Source organism: Vulpes lagopus, chromosome 2 (assembly GCF_018345385.1).
Source record: "Vulpes lagopus strain Blue_001 chromosome 2, ASM1834538v1, whole genome shotgun sequence".
NCBI lineage: Eukaryota > Metazoa > Chordata > Mammalia > Carnivora > Canidae > Vulpes > Vulpes lagopus.
In genome coordinates this window covers 142,130,774-142,147,804 of record NC_054825.1, presented here as the reverse complement: position 1 = coordinate 142,147,804, position 17,031 = coordinate 142,130,774, and the positions used below count along the sequence as shown (strand labels likewise).

The 17,031-nt window shown below is 38.7% G+C and overlaps 1 protein-coding gene across 1 annotated transcript in view; it reads left to right on the top strand.

Moving 5' to 3' along the window:
• The window catches only part of TMC1 (transmembrane channel like 1), a 152,859-nt gene that overhangs the window by 100,538 nt on the left and 35,290 nt on the right, over positions 1 to 17,031 (top strand). The window contains 5 exon segments of the mRNA XM_041746240.1: positions 8,369 to 8,511; positions 12,154 to 12,298; positions 12,916 to 13,110; positions 15,636 to 15,815; positions 15,940 to 16,101. Of these exon segments, the coding sequence (XP_041602174.1) occupies positions 8,369 to 8,511; positions 12,154 to 12,298; positions 12,916 to 13,110; positions 15,636 to 15,815; positions 15,940 to 16,101 (825 nt within the window).

Genomic DNA, 17,031 nt, shown 5'->3' with positions numbered 1-17,031 from the left:
AGAGATCTCTGGGTCTGCTTTTAGCTTTCTTGGTATCCTTTTATTTTGCAGACTTGGGAAACTGATCCCTCAAGGTCTTCATTTCTATCAGTGCTTTCTTTCATTCAGCAACTTTCAGTTTTCAACATCTTCCTTAAGCTGCATCTGGCCAAACAAAGCCCACCTTCTTTTTTTGCAGAAATTTGGGATGTCTAGGATCCTGATGTCATGGTTGCAGCATGAAAACAGCAACCCTTTTTTGGATGTGATCCCAGAACCAAGTCTTCTTTTAATTAATTTAGTGGACATTTATTGAGGATTTGCCAGATGCCAGGTAATGTGCCAGATGCTAAGCAAAGGGAAGCAAAACCCAACAAGGTCTCTTTCCTCAGAAACTTAAAGTATAGTAGAGTAATCAAATAATCACAAAAATAAATGTAATTGTGACTGTGCCAAGTACTACAGAAGAAAGGTAAAGGCATTTAGATGTATTAGAGATCCTGACCTGGTTTACAGCCTAAGAGAGGAAGGTAGAGGAGAGTGGAAATTTTTCTGAGAAAGTAACATTTGAATTGGGATCTGAGAAGTCAATACTAGCTCCCAATTTGAGACAGGGGAGAGGCCTTCTAGAAAACAAGGACAGCGAATCAAAGGACCTGTTATGGGAGAAGGTTGCCTTATTCCAGGGACTGGCTGCAGGTTAGCGAAACTAGATGAAGGGGCATCAGAGTGGACGGCCTTACAGAGATAGAAAGGTATCAAGACATCTGGGACCCTCTAGAATCTAGTTGGTGATAGTTTATTTTTTCTCAGAGTAGTTGAAAGTAATTCAAAGGAGTGGTGGATGAAAAGTGGCATTATCAAAATTCAACTTAAAAGGTCAACAGATTAGAGAGGAGAAAATTACATTTGAGGAGACCAAGGAAGAGTCTATCAATACATAAGAGTACCATATATCAATAAATATCAGTAAGTGAGAGGTTAAGATTGTTTAAGAGAGCTCTATTTGCCTGGTAGGAATTTGCTGATATCTAAATATTAGCTGTCAACCTAATAGATTAAAGGTTGAGCCATTGAGTCAGAATAGAATTTCACAATCTATTAAATTGTCGCATAATATAAACAAATAGCACCAGATGATGAGTCTGATATGTCTACTGTAACAATAGATTACTGAAAGTTGAAAATACTTGAAAACAACTCAGTAAAAAGTCTACCCCATGTTCCAGCATCATGTATCTCCAATAAATAATACTTGCTTATAAATTGTACTTGAAATTATATTCATTGACCTTAATGTTTGAAATAAAATATATACTAACTTATATAGAAATGAAATTTTCTGAACTTCATTTTTTTTCAAGTAGTTTATTTTCTCTACATTTTTTTTTTTCGTTTGTTCAAAAAACTCCCTTTAAAATAGATGAAGTAAGGGAAGGTAATTCCTAGAACAGGCTGTGTCCATATAACCAGATACATCTCTCTTTCTATATGATTTTATGATGCTTCATTTTTCATTACTTCAAAGAATTAGTAAGCAGATTTAGAAGATCAGAAGTTAATTGAATAACAAAACCCCGTAATATAATGTTTTTAATCTTTACCTCGTGAAATAAAAGACCATTTTTCCCATTTGGGAAGAAACTATATGTAGAAGCTCATTTTATAGCACTGAGAATTTCTTATTTTAAAAGAGTTTTACGCAATTAGACAGTAGAAAAAATTAGGGAGTTTTGGCAGCTTTAGTGTCTGTCAGACACTTTCTTGGTATTTTGATTCATTAAATCCCAACATAAGATTGTTATAACCATGTTACTGTCTTGAATGATTTACTCTCTTTTATTAAAATGGGTAGCAGAGTGAGGAAAAACAGAAAAAAAAAAGTGGTTTAGATGATCATTTGAATGAGCTTAATCTCACGGAGGATCACTAATGACCACCAGAAGCAATTTTTCTGTTCATCCAGTCATTCCGCAAACATAAATTGAATGTGAGATGCTAGGAATACAAAGATAACTAATATATTTTCCCTGCCCACAGGGACCTTTTGGTTTAATTGGCTGTGCAAACGAACAATTGCCAAACAATGTGAGGATCTCAAGCTAAGAGATACATGGCCCAGGCACATGGAGGCATTAGGGAGGGAGGGTTCAGTGTTACACTTTACTAGAGTTCAGTTTCTTAGAGATCTGAGAGGACCCAGTAAGCAATAACTCTGTTTTCCATCTGAGTTGTGAATAATTTGTTTGAAAGGAGTGGCAGATGGACACCAGAACTCCACATTCTTTACTTCTGGCAGGCCAAATTGGAGCACTAATCTGAGACTCTGACAAATGGCCCTGCTAATATGGGCTTCCACAATAGTCCATCTAATCCTGGGAAAGCTTTTTCCCTACAGGAAGGAAGTCATATTTGGGCTAGGCAAGTACAGCTAGTTCATTCCAAAAATATTAATTGGAGAAGTCACTATACTTACCCTGGGTTAGAGTCAGTAGAGGGACAGTGGGGTCCTGGGGAGTGTTTCATGTATTGGAGCTCTGTACCCCTGAAGGAAATGACCATTTCCCTGTAACAAGTGGTTCTGGTCTAGAGGTCAGTAAATGCTTTACAGAGGTAGTTTGAACAGGTTTTAAAGGAAAAGTAGAAATAAACTAGGCTCTGAAATGGGGAAGATAGCGGGGAACAGCATCCCAAATAGTGGAACCCACATGCACAAAGGCATGGAGGCAGGAAATGGTCTCATGCACTCAATACCCATGAGTAATTGAGCAAAGCTGGTATGTAGGGAGAACGTTGCATACTTACAGATCAGTGTGTCATACAAAAAAGGTATCTGATCAAGGAGGACAGTCTCGTTCATTATGCTAAGGAGTCAGACTTCATGGGCAGTGGGGAGCACAGAGTTTTGAAGTAGGATGGAAATGTGGTCAGTTACCCTTTAGAAGATTCTTTGTGAATCTTGTGAGTACTGAATGGGACTTAGTTGAACATAGAATAAGATGGAGGAAGAGAGGCCTGTGAATGGCAGTGGTGTACAGAGAAGAGATCAGTGTCACACATGATCATGAGGCAGAAACTACAGGACTTAGCTAGTAACTGCATGTGACTTAGGGGTGAAAATGGAAGGATAATGGAATATCCAGGTTTCTGACTAAGGTGACAGATGGGTTAGGAGATAGGAGGAAGAAGCAGGTTTGGGGGAACCTCTTGAGCTCAAGGGTTCTGTGGGATATCCAGTCAAATAAGATGTGTATCAGGCACTGGGCCTCTATCTAGAATTCCCAGCATTAGTGCTAGTTGTGGACCATGGCACAGAGAAGACAAATGGAAATGCTCTTTACAGAAGCCAGTGTAGTTTAAAATGTAGTGTTGCATAATAAAAAGAACTCAGTCATGGGATTTAGACAGACCTGAGTCTGAGTCCTGCCACATAGTCCCTGTGAGATATTAGACAACCATTCTGAGCCTCTTAATTGTCATGTGTCAAATAGTAGAATTAACGCCTAACTAGCAGGCTGGCATTAAAGATAAACGAGGTTGTGTGTTGTGTGTATAAAGCAGTAGCACAATGCCTGGCACATGGTAGATGTTTAATAAACACTTCCTTCCTTAAATACCTATTCAGGATACTTAACTCAAATGCCCATTTCTTGGAGGGACAAGAAAAGAAGAAGAGAGAGCCCTGACAGAGAGAGCACAGTATCCACAAGCCAGAAAGGGGTATGAGGCACCAACCATGGCAGCTCTCTAGAAAGAAGGCAGAGGAACAAGGGTGCTGATCTATGGATAGGCACTAAAAGCAACTGTCTTCTCATAGCTTCTTGAGGGCCAGAGCTCATGGACTTCCGTCCTGGAGACAGGTAGTTAATTCCATCTATTGGAAACTAGAAGTTCTGCTAAAGCTCAGCCCAGCTTCCTCTTTGTAATCTCCATGCTCCCTAGCTAAGAGGGCAGAGCGTCAGTTTTACATCTCCAGATCTGGGTTGTAGCAAAAGGAAAGGAAACTCAGAGGTGAGTGAAAAGCATGAGGCTGAAGCTTGGTGAGTCTGGGCAGAGAGAAAGAAGGTGGCCAGAGCAGGATCTCGGCAGGTACACCGAGGTACCAGCCTGGCTGGTGTCCTTTGAAGTCAGTTGAGGTTTGCAATGGGTGTTGTTAGCCTTCTCACTCCTTGATTCTGTCCACTTTATCAGATATTATGTGATGCCATGTTCAATCTTTCACTCATACTTGCAACTTTAACACCAAAGTATAAATGACTGGTAATCATACAGAGAAAGGTAGGAACATACCCCATGCTGTGGCACCACTATCCCTTACATATGCTCAGTGGGCATAGTCAGAAATTATGTCTTCCTTTCCACCAGTTTTGACTCCAAGATTTTTTTTTTTTTGTACGAAATAGTGCTTTGGTGGTTACTACAAACTGAAAAGAGTTGCTAAGGACGCTGAAACTCATTTACCGTCCCGGGGATGGAATATTGTGTTTCGCAGTAACTATTTATTTGTAGTTATGATAAACACCAAAGGGATGGAGGTCTAATATAATTTCAGGTGACAAATACTTACAAAGTTGATATTTTGCATAAGAACCTTTTTAGGGCCCTCTGCCATCCGGTATCTTACTCCATCTATGCGTAGTGCTTGGCAAATAGTAAATTCTCAATAAAAGTTAGTGAGATAAACAAATACATGAGTTGATTCCTAGCGACATCATCAAAATATTCTCTTTCTTGGGGAAATGTGTCAATGACTATGAGCTAGACCAGCTGCAGCACTCAAACAGAAATTAGAATCTTAATAGACGATGCGCAAGGATGGAACTCAGAGCTGAATGGGAATGTTTCGTGCTCATTTGAAACTTGGCTCTGACTGTGGCTTCTCTGTCACAGATTTTGGGGTGGGAGAGTGCTCCTACAGGGAAAGCCATGGACGCTGACATGGAAACTGAATAGAACTTTGGCTAGGCTGGGAGTCATTGCTATTGCAGTCACTTCCAGATGTCTGCTGTTGGAGTTTTAAGGGAGAGGCAAAGATGCGTGGAATGTGGGGGCCCCCTAGGGTGGAAGGGGGAGTGACTGTTTAAAGTCACCCTTCAATATGCTGCTATGATGGATTGGATAAAGCTTTTTAAAATTGAGTTCTTCAATAGTGCCTCTTTCATTTACATGCTTAACTGTACATGTAGGAATAGGCAAACTAAAGAAATCTTTGTGAAATAATCAGGATTCAAAAACAAAACAAAGCAAAAGAAAACAAAACAAAACTGAACCTTACCCCTTTGGGTTGCCGTCTAATATTTATGAAGCGCCAGCCATTGAATGTACACACACCAGATAAGCCAGCTGGCAGTGTAGCTATTGTGCTAACCTAACAAGCTCACCAGACACTTTTTATCCATCTACTTTCTCCTTTCATGTTGTTTGGAGTTGTCTTTTAATCCCAGTACTGCCATTATGAACTAGAAAATGATGTCAGGTTGTAATGTTGAAGTACATGGAGATGAGCCCCTTTGAAGTCTTCAGAAGGGGTGTTCAGGTCCTTCTCAAGAGGCCCTGGCATCACCATGGTTCAATCCAGGGGAGTATGTCAGAGAAGGCCCCGCTGGATTGGTAGGGTTTCTTGTTTCTTTGTTTTACTGGGAAGGTATGGCATTAGCATGATACAAAGGGTGGAAGGCAAAGCTTCAGGAGAAGTAGTAGAGCACAGCAGTTAAGAAGTATATGGATTTGAATCAGACAGACTCAGTTCAAGTTCAGACTGTCACTTGCTAGCTATGTGAGTGTACACAAGTTACTTAACCTCTTTAAAGATTGGTTTCTTCATCTGCAAAGTAGGAATAGGGCCATTGAGTCTTTGCTCAATGGGGGAGTCATGGTAGATACACCTCCTATTTTGTTCAACCAGGTTGTGAGCTAACCAGAAACAAGACAAAGCATTAGGCAGATGGAGGTCAACATATCACCTTTATTATTGTTAAAGCCGATATTAAAGAATGTGGCACCTTTCTACGGGCAAGTGAGCTTCACAGCCAGAACTTTCTACACAGCAGCCCAAGACCAGGACAGCATTCCCTCCTCCAGGGGTAGGGCACAATGTGTGCTGTCTCAGGATGGGGAAGAGAGGTAGCTTGCACCATCCCCATTTTTTTCTCCATGCTCTACTATAGGATTAGTTTTTTTCTCTCTGGAGACAGCATAAGGAAGTGGGGAGAAGCTGGGGGTGTTACATTTATGAATCTACTCTTCATGGAAGACAATACCAAGAGTGGAAGAAAACTCATTGCTCCTAACAGGAGCAATTTCAGAGGATCTGTGTAAGGATTCTGAAATGAGGGAACATGTTTAGCAAATGCTAGATGCTCAACAAAATTTATTGATTGATGTTGCTACAACCATTGTCACAAAGCATTGGGATAGAGGCAAGGAAATGAGGTGAGCATTGTTTGCAGGGAAAAATGGAGGTGTTCAAAAAATGATATGTGTTGTACTTAGGGAGAAAAAAGAAACACTTTAGGATATCTTTAAACCAGACAAGAGGAAAATGCTTGTACTTAACTACGCTCTGTTGTTGTTGCTCTGAGATGGGAAGGCCAGACAGAAATCTCAGGACAGAGTAGAGGAGATTGGACTTAAAAAAGCCAAGAGAAAGCAAAGCCCTTAACTGATAAATGTGAAACAAGAAGATGTCATTGAACTGGGTGCAGGAGATCGTACCAATTATCACTCTCCTGGGATGATTTCTGGGTTTTGGGCAGGTGACCAATCCCTTTCTATGTGCTTTCTTTCTTCTTTTTAAAGATTTTATTGATTCATGAGAGACACACAGAGAGAGGCAGAGACATAGGCAGAGCTCTGGAGAAGTAGGCTCCCTACGGGGATCCTGACATGGGACTCGATCCCAGGACCCCAGGATCATGACCTGAGCCAAAGGCAGACACTCAGCCACTGAGCCACCCAGGTGCCCCTCTATGTTGTTTCTTATTTGGGGCATGAGATCGGTCCACATGCTTCCCCAGTCTAAGGTTTCTACTAGTTCTTTAGCCCCATATTTTGGTAGGATTGCTTTCTTCTTGAGCTGAAAATATGCAGACAAAGGCAGGTGCAGTGCAGGGAAGCCCTTCAGTTTTTGCCTACATCCCTATCATTCCATCCAGACCTTATTCAAAGCTCTTGAGCTCTTCGGAGATTTTTCTGGATACTTTTTTCCCTGCTAATTCTTACACAGTATTAAAACATAAACTTGCTGCAAATTTCAAAAGCAATAATTATTCCAGATCATTACTGGCCTCTGTTTTGAGCTAGGCATGATCTCTGTTTAAGGCAATTTTCTAAATTGCTTACCTTAAGTTTTCCTCTGGGAATTAGCATCCAGGAGATTTTTTTTTTCCTCTTCTTCTTCCACCCTGCCTCCCCACTTCTTCTGCTTTCTTTAGCTGTGGGCCTTAAAGTCTCCAGTTGTGTATAAATGATGCTAAAGGTAGTCAACTGGACTTTCTAAGATTCAAGGGTGACTCACTTGATCTCTAGAGGAGGCCTCACATTGGCAAGTTATTACTGTCTCATTTCATAAAACATAGTAATTTCAAGTTATTGCCAGAAAGACAAAAATCAGAGGGAAGCTGGGGAAGTGGATATGTAGTAATACAGAAACATACTTCAAAACTGAACATGAAAAACAGTGAATTTGAGGAGAGACAGATGAAGACCATGGTAAAAGAAAGATCATCAGAATATGCCAATGTTCTGAGTGTAAAGAGGGTTACTCAGGTGCCTTTGGGGAGTTGGTGATTCTAATTACCTGGCATATAATTTTAAGGAAAGAGCATGTAATCACATGCATAAACATGCTTGCTGTGGGAGGATGCTCTAATAGTCTTGACATGTCCAAGGTTGTGTAGATTGGTTCCCATAATATCTCACCTGCTTTTCACCTTTGCACTGTGTGAGCTGAGACAGGCCTCTATCGTTCCAGGGGAAGAAATCTGACTGTGGCTCGGGGGATGGAAAGTGGAAACCTGCCATAATATTTTGAGGAAGCACATTTCAGGCCTTCCCCAAATGTTAAGCAAGCTTTTAAAATTATAAATCTAATGACACCATGAAGTATGTTTTGATGTTTCCATCAATGGGCACTTCACGGTAATGTCTCCACAGTGGAGCAAGCCTGTATTTGGTTGAAAATTTGGCCAGTTCAGAAGTCCCCGAGTTTTGGATAAACTGAGAGGTTGCCCAATTAATGTGGCAGCTGAAACATTTGCTCTACGAAGCAAAAATGATAGGACTCAACATTGAAGTGTGAAAATGAATGCCATTTTGTTGTTTCTCTTGAAAGTCAATCTTTTGATTGACTTCCTAGCATCTGCTAAGTGGTTTTGTTGTTGGATTTTAGGGCTTGGCGCAATATTCCATACTCTTTTATGGCTATTACGACAATAAACGAACAATTGGATGGATGAATTTCAGGCTGCCACTCTCCTATTTTCTGGTGGGGATCATGAGCATTGGATACAGCTTTCTGGTGGTCCTTAAAGCGTAAGTCTCATTGGTCTCTTGGGAACCAAGCAATGATTTCTGGAATTGAATGGAAGCATTCATTTACTGGACAATCATTTTTATTCTGTTTTATTCTGTTTTATATCTAGGGGGTACTGAGTCTGTAAGAGATAAAGTAGTTTTAATACTGACACTAATGTTAGACAATGACATTCCCCAAACAAAAAGGTTGAACACAAGCTCAGGCCTTTGGATCATCTTACAGGGTTGCACACCTACCCTGTGTGTAAGCAGATTTTGAAGATTCACCTTTTGAACTTCAAGGTATGAATCAGTGTTGCAAACAAGACAGGGAAACAAGCTACTAGCCCCTCTCTTTGTGTGCAGAGAAGCTTCTAAGTTGTAGAATCAGCTCAATAGGCAGAGTCTGTTGTTCTCTTTCCATTAAAAAAAAAAAAAAAAACAGAATCAGAATAATCACTCAACCAAAAAAAAAAATCAGCTGTGTAAGACAGCAAATATGAATGGCCACCGATGAAACCACCATGATCAACTGCAGAATCATGGTCTGTCTGGGAGAAATTTATTAGAGCATGGAGAATTTCATTGGGGAACTAATGAAGCTGCAGTAGATTTCCCTGCCTTCCCTACCTGAAGTGTACGTGTGACACCCTGTTTAAAGATGACAGAAACCTGCATCTGGGGCCATGAGAAATCTCTGTCATCCATTAGCCTATTCTCTGAGCTAGTGTTGAAATCTTAAGAGACATCTATCAATGTCCTGATCCTTTTATTTGACCATGAACAAGGTTAGTTTGCCCTTTGCTCCATCATAGGAAAGGACTAAGAGTCCAGGTCACCCCGAACAGGAGCTCTTTGGAACAATCTGTGACACACGCTGTGCCTTGTCTCTGTCAAACGTAGTGGTTCTACCAGAGGATACTGTCATACTTACTTTTCACCTTTCAGGACTTGAAAAAAGCCTTGACATAGACCCACGTCCACAATAATCATCTACCTGTCCAAATGTAACCAGAGATCCTAAATATGAGGTATCTTGTCTACCTGGTAAAAGTATGACCACATTCCAAAATCCATGCTATTTCTGGTCTTTAAACCATTCTGATTTGGCAAAACTAAAATCAAGGGTGCCAGTTATGTTCAGAGGTCTTCTGAGGGTTGTTTCTATCTCAGTCCATCAGTCAAGCACTATGATATCCAGAATCATAGTTCACATACTTATTTATTTATTTAATACTTATTTATTGAGCAATTACTGTGGGCTAACTGGGGTACTATTTAGTGTCTGAACATTTAACAATGAACAAATAAAATCCTTGCCCTCGTGATGCTCAGTTGATGAAACAGTCTGTAACTAAGTATGAAACAGTGGTTGTGGTCAATATAGAATTAATATATATATTACATTTTCATAAATATATATAATCCACATATTACATGTTATCTTTTGCGGCCAAATATTTGCTGCAGTTTATTATTTCTCAAGAATGTAATACATACTATTTAGTATAGCCCTTGCTATAATTTTTTTGCTCTTGTATAGTGGGGTTATTCTGTGAGCTTCTAGAGAGTTGCTTTCTACCTTCCTTTCAACCCCCCTCCTCTTCCTGACTTCCATTTTAGCAGAGGTTACATTCCAGTGACCCTGTTGGCTGAGGATTTATGGAGGCACTTATTCGATTTATTAAAAACCTTCTCATGCATCCACAAAATGACCGAATAATCTCAGCTTGTTAACAGAGATGCAAACTTGGGGTCCAATGCAAGAGGTCGAGGCAAAGGCATGAATGCAACAATTGCTTTCTACAACTTCCCAGCAAAGCAAATAATACTGAGGTTGCTTCTCATAGACACAGTGGTTCAAAACTATAGCCTCCTTGAAATAAAAAGAATTTTCATAGACATGTACAGTTTCTTTTTTTCCCTCTATAGGCAAAGGATAGAGCTGTCCATGGAACATTTATTAGATATCAGGGTTGCCTCTCAACAAAAATGTGGTATGGGCAGTTTGTCTTCGGGATCTTTCCTTACTCCTTTTAGCATTCCACACTCCTTCATGTTGATTCTCACATGCTGGGTGTTCCCAATTTGTTTGCCCAGCTCATGCTCCCTTATCTGGGAGACTGTCTACAGTTACACAATTTGACCAGTGAAGCTCCATTCAAAACTTAAATCTGTCAAGCATCCATTTTTGCTTGAAATCATGCCCTTTGCTCAGTGACAGTACAGAAATGGATGGTGGTGTATCAATCAAATAACCAATTTTCTCCCCCGGTTCAACCATTAGAAATCTTTGACTTCAACCCCCTCTAACCCACAAAAAGGCATTTTATGTGATTCAGCATATCTCATGAAGTCCTAACATGGGCACCAGAGTGAAATCAGACAGCCTAAACCCTTGGCCTACTCTGTGGTTAACTGCTGGGTAACTTCCAGTAAATCACTTCATAATGTTAACCCTTAGCTTCCCCATCTGTAAAAAGAGAATAATATTAACCACCTTCACCTTTTGCTCAGTTGTTGAGAAGGGGCAAATATAGTGATATACATAAACACCATTTCAAAGAGTAAAGGGATAGACTGATGTAAGGGAGAGTTATTTTGGGTTATTTTTCATAACTCATTAACCAATTTAAAATATATAAGCCTCTGTAAGGAGTAGAGCTAATAGCAGGAGACTTAGGCCACTGCAGAGATGCCTGCCAACCTATAATGTCAGTTTTATGTCATTGTGCTTCTTTCTTTTTTGGTTCCATATCACTATAATATTCAAAAAATCAAAATCTTATGGGATCATTTTATAATATGTGTCATATGAAATTTTAGTTTTGCTATTTATAGTGATAAGGAGAAAAGAAAGGAAGTGTAGTTAGTGGAATATGGATCTCTAACCACTGAAATAAACTGTTAAGTACTGCAAGCAAAAAGAAAGTGTATATATATACATACATATATATATATGTATGTATATATATATTCTGATCAGTGATTTATATATATTAAAATATATTAGAATATATGTAACCAGTTGGCATGAAGGTTGTATAAAATTTTTGATTTTTGTTCAAGAATTGTAGAGTATGGAAAATTTTCATGCATTCATTCTGTTCTTTGGGAAGAGATTCTTGGGGAGAATTGGATCTATGCTGGAGTTTCCTGCCCTGCCCTGGGTTAGTTCATTCCTAGTTGCATGGGGAGTCTAGAAATAAGCTAAAGCTGCCTAGGACAGTTTAAGAGTATACACATGTTTTTTTTCCCCCCTGAGGAGGGACCTATAGGTTTCATCAGATTTCTAAAGACAGCCTTATCCCACAAAAGGTTAAGAATCAAGTATACGATGCGAAGGAAACAGTTTAGGAAAACCCATTCAAAATATGTATTTTTATAGGACCTGTTTAATTGTTAAACTCATCAATGCTTCACAGTTTTTTAATCTTGAAAGGCCTGGAAAATGAGCAGCTTAAAAAATTAACACAAAACCAAAATTTAGAGGTAAACTTTTGCTTTCAGGTCCTAAGAATAAACTGTTTGAAAATACATGCTTTCAGGATATTGCTTCTCCAATCTACCTATAATTGCAGTATACTGCAAAATATACTTCCTTTCCTTTTCTTTTTGTGTGTGGGGGGAGGGCCTGGCTTAAACTCCATGTTTTTACAGAATGACCAAAAATATCGGTGACGATGGGGGTGGTGATGACAACACGTTCAACTTCAGCTGGAAGGTATTCACCAGCTGGGACTATCTGATTGGCAATCCAGAAACAGCAGACAATAAATTCAATTCCATCACCATGAACTTTAAGGTAAAAATATCAACTTCAGGAGCTGTGCCTTTGGGTTTCTAAGAGTGAAATGGGAGTCATTCCATATGGTTCAGCTAGTGAAATATCCTGACAATTAAAGGAAAGATGAACTCATCATTTCTGCCTACCGGGATCCGGGCAGGGTTCTGATTGAGATTGGAAAATATCTGATGACCCATGACAGCACCATTTCTTCTCTAAATTTGGTAATAAAAATAATGCCACTGGCTTGAAACAGGAGACCATTAGTAATCAGATTCAGATAGTCTAAATAATAGAACAATGCTTACTAATTATTTACAGGAATAAGCTAGCTCAATATTTAAAATGACTCTTAAGTATTATTTTGTACTTCAAAAAAAAAAAAAAAAAAAGCTGTACCAGAAGAGAATTTAAAAAGAAGATTGTCCTAGTATTAGATCAGTCAGAGGTTGTAAGAATACTCCTCCTTTCTCTCACTTGTTTTCACTAGCTGGTGACATCCTCCTGGCTTGTGGAGTTCCAGATATAGTGTACATTTTCATTCCTCATTCGATGTTTGCAAAAATATATTTTGAGTGGATGATACTTTTTTGTAGCTCAGATACATTTTTTTTTTCTGTTTTGCTCGAGTACAGGAAGCTATCATAGAGGAAAGAGCAGCCCAAGTAGAAGAGAACGTGCACTTGATCAGATTCCTGAGGTTTCTTGCTAACTTCTTCGTGTTTCTAACACTTGGCGGGAGTGGATACCTCATCTTTTGGGCTGTGAAGCGATCCCAGGAATTTGCACAGCAAGACCCTGACACCCTTGGGTGGTGGGAAAAGAATGAAGTTCGTCTCTGCATGCTTTTTATGTGCTTAGAACCTGACTTTTGAAATTGTGTGGGTTATACTTCTATGGCACAACATGAAATAAGGCTGTTCTTTAACTGCCTTCCCTATGCTGTCCTGTCACACATTTTCCACTCTACTCTAGCCTTATTTCCAGATCTGTCTATTATCTGATTTTCATTTTGTGGAACTCTAACTTTATGGAAAGTTAGAGTTGGAAGAGGTATTAGAACACATATATTCCAACCAGCATGTTTTACAGCTGTTGTTAATGAGCATTAGGAGAGAGGCTGATGTGTTCAGGTCACAGAATCATGGAGAAGAGTGAGTTGAAACCTCGGGATCTTGATTTCGAGGCCAACACTCCTTCCCTGACTATGTTTCTTTCTCTTTAGACTGCATCTATCACTGAAAGATCCAGTTGATGCCTGAATTCTTTGAAGCAGCAATGATAGAGTCCTTGGCTTCTATGTTTATCTCACTGGAAACATTCAGATTGCCTCCTCCACTTTCAGCAACTCTGGGACTCTCTCTGCTTCTCCCTAGCAGCTTCGCTGCACATTTTCCACCTTCTTCTCCCCTTGCCTTATTTCCTCTCCCTCCAAGGGATATTCAAATGAAGAAGGCCTGCTCTTTGCCCAGAATTAAATCTGATTGTGATTTGTCTTCAGGATATGTGCCCATTTAGCAAGTCAGAGGTCAGATATTTAGAATGAGGAAATTTAGATATTTATAATAAGGAAGTCATTATGTGTTGTTGCTAGGGCCTGTTCCCTTTCATAAAATGTTCTGGCATACATGTGGCATCATTCTCAACTAGGCATTTTCAAAGTATGTATAGATTTAGGCTGTGGGAAGTGTAGATTTCCCACACTGAAACTTCTGCAGAGCCTCGTAGACCAAAAAGATTAAGAAAATCCTTATAAGCATCGAATTTTCTAGAAGTATATTGGGCAAACTATAATATAACCTCTTTACAACAAAGGGCTCCAAACGGAAATGTTCTAGGTATTTCAGAAGTGGTAATACTGGAGATGAGAGACCATACATTTAAGAGATTATAACAACACAGTCATTTTATGGAAACCTATATAAAGTCATTAGGTAGAGTGATTTCCTTTATTTAAAACAGAGGAGAACCTCAAAGCATTTATCGTTTGTTTTCAAAGTTTCTTCTTACAATTGTGATAGTTGCTATTATAGACAAAATTATCCTGCCACTTTGGTCCGTGGTTCATAGCGATCATATTTTTGTATGAGTGAGCCATAGTAAAGGGTAGGTAGTTGATCTTCATTCGGTAGAAGGATCATTTTATGTAAGAATCTGTTTAATACCCATTTTAGGAGACTCTGAGTCCTAAAGGCCAACAAAGGTAATAATGGGGATTCATGAATAACTTTATACCTTGATGAAACAGAATTTAAATTTACCTTATAAAAGATTGCACAGGATCTGCCAGTTTTTACCTTAGGCTGAAATTGTATCATGCTGATTTTATATTATGCCGGCTGATTTTCAGGCCATTTTGGTCATGTTCATATAATGTTCTTAGTAAAAATGGGAAAGACCATATTGACAATTATTTTCTCAATACATTCCAGTAGTTGTAATCATTCAAAACATGGAATCAAGAAATGACAATAGGAATGGCTTAGTGGTGACAGTTTGAACCAGATATTTAGGAAAGGCCCTTGCCAAGGCTACCCAAAATCTTTTTTAAGGAGGCTTTTTCACCATCACACAAATAGTACATGCGCTGGATTCTTTTCCCTGATTTAATTTAGCTTAATATTATATATATAAAGATGTCAGACAGGAGATAAAGATGCATATTTGCTACTTTTTGTATTTTTTCTCTCTGCTCTCCCTCAACACATTGACATTATAAAACAGTTCTTCATTCCTGGAACTTTCCTACCTTGGCTTTCATAACATCATCCTTTGTCTACTTTTGTTTCTCTGAATGTCCTGTTTTCTTTGATAAACCCATTGTTTTGTTTTTTGTTTCTTGTTTTTTTTCCCCCCTTAATTGGGTGTATTCCCCAGAATTAGGCCTGAGCCCATCTCGGGGCACTCGTTTATTCCAACTGATTGAACCAGCCCATATGCTGGTAATTGTCAAATTAGTATTTCCAGTTTGGGCCTCATTCTTCAAACAGATAATTTTCCCTTTCCTTTGGTAATCTTGTTGCAAAGTGTATCACCATGTCGGAATCAGTTCCTATGTAGAATAGTTTGTGTTCTTTGAATAGAGAGTGATAGAAATTACCTCCCTTATTATACTAGAAAATAAATTGTTATTACTGACACATATAGAAGTTCATGCACAAGCACCCCTTGGGAATGGGAGTTGAATATTTTCTTTTGTTGTTTTATTAAAATCAAATTTTAAAAGTATGTGAGATACTCTCCTTTAGTCTTACAAAAGATCAAGGAAACCTAGCTGCAATCTTGCAAAATTCTGGAAGAAAGCAATTATTTTTCAGATACCATTAACTTAGTTAATACCTGTATCTCCTTGTAGATGAACATGGTCATGTCCCTCCTGGGGATGTTCTGTCCAACCCTTTTTGATTTATTTGCTGAATTGGAAGACTACCATCCCCTCATCGCTCTGAAATGGTTACTGGGACGCATTTTTGCTCTGCTTTTGGGCAACTTATATGTATTTATTCTTGCCTTGATGGATGAGATTAACAACAAGGTAAGTATTATATCTGGATTGTTCTTGGCATCCATGTGTTGTTACATTCCCAGTCTCCAGGTGGCTAGAAACTCCTTTGAATCTGTGATGTCTCCATCTTTGTTTCCATCACTTTGCATTCTAGATTGAAGAGGAAAAACTGGTAAAGGCCAATATTACCCTCTGGGAAGCCAACATGATCAAGGCCTATAATGCATCACTTACTGGAAATACCACTGGACCACCTTTTTTTGTGCATCCTGCAGATGTGCCTCGAGGACCCTGCTGGGAAACAATGGTGGGACAGGTAATATCACAGACAGAAGTGTACGGCAATTAATGGATTCAAAAAGAGTAGAATCAATGATTTCTTCCATACATGTGGCCTAATTTTTTTATTGCTTAATAAAAAAATAAAACCCTAAGATTTATTGAAGATTTACCAGGTGCTGGTTGTGAATTTCATATATATTATCTCATGTGGTCCTCATTCCATCTATTGAGGTAAGTACTACTTTTACACCTTTTTTACAGTTGTGTTTAAAGAGAGGATATTTTTAAATGGTGTGAGGAGAGCTTTATCTTCTATTTGTGTTATAATAAAGCACCTAGATTTAGATACAGGCTCCAGTGAATATTTAAATGGAACTCCACCTATTATTACCAGTTTTCATTAAAAAAAAATAGGTTCTCAAAAAAAAAATTGGTTCTCTTGGGAGCACACACTAATACTAATTTTAACAATGTCAATTTTTGTCAAATAACTGTCCCTTAAGTGTTAAAGGAAATACTATTTTAGGTTAGTTGTTTTCATGATGATTATGTAAATGGCCCCAGTCCAAGACTACTGGTGTTTTACCAGAGAAAAGAGGTAATGTTTCATATGGCTTTCTGCCCAACAAGGGGAACCAAATTAAGCAAAAACAATAGCAATAAAGTATTTCATGTCTCCTATTTCCATCCATATATGAATTTTACTTTAGAAAACCTTTAATTTTATCTCATTAGAACTGACATTGCTAATGTGCATTTCATAAACTGATTTTGGACTTTGGTTCATTGATGATGAATAGATATTTTTAAATATGTCATCATGCATCTGCCTGCCTATTGGGCAATATAGTTCAGTTTCAGCAGAAATGTGGTACTGTGGAATTTGAATAATTTTTTGCTGTGTACTTATTTTTTGTAATCTAAAAGGAAAAATTGAAAGTATTAGTCTAGTAAAATGGATGTA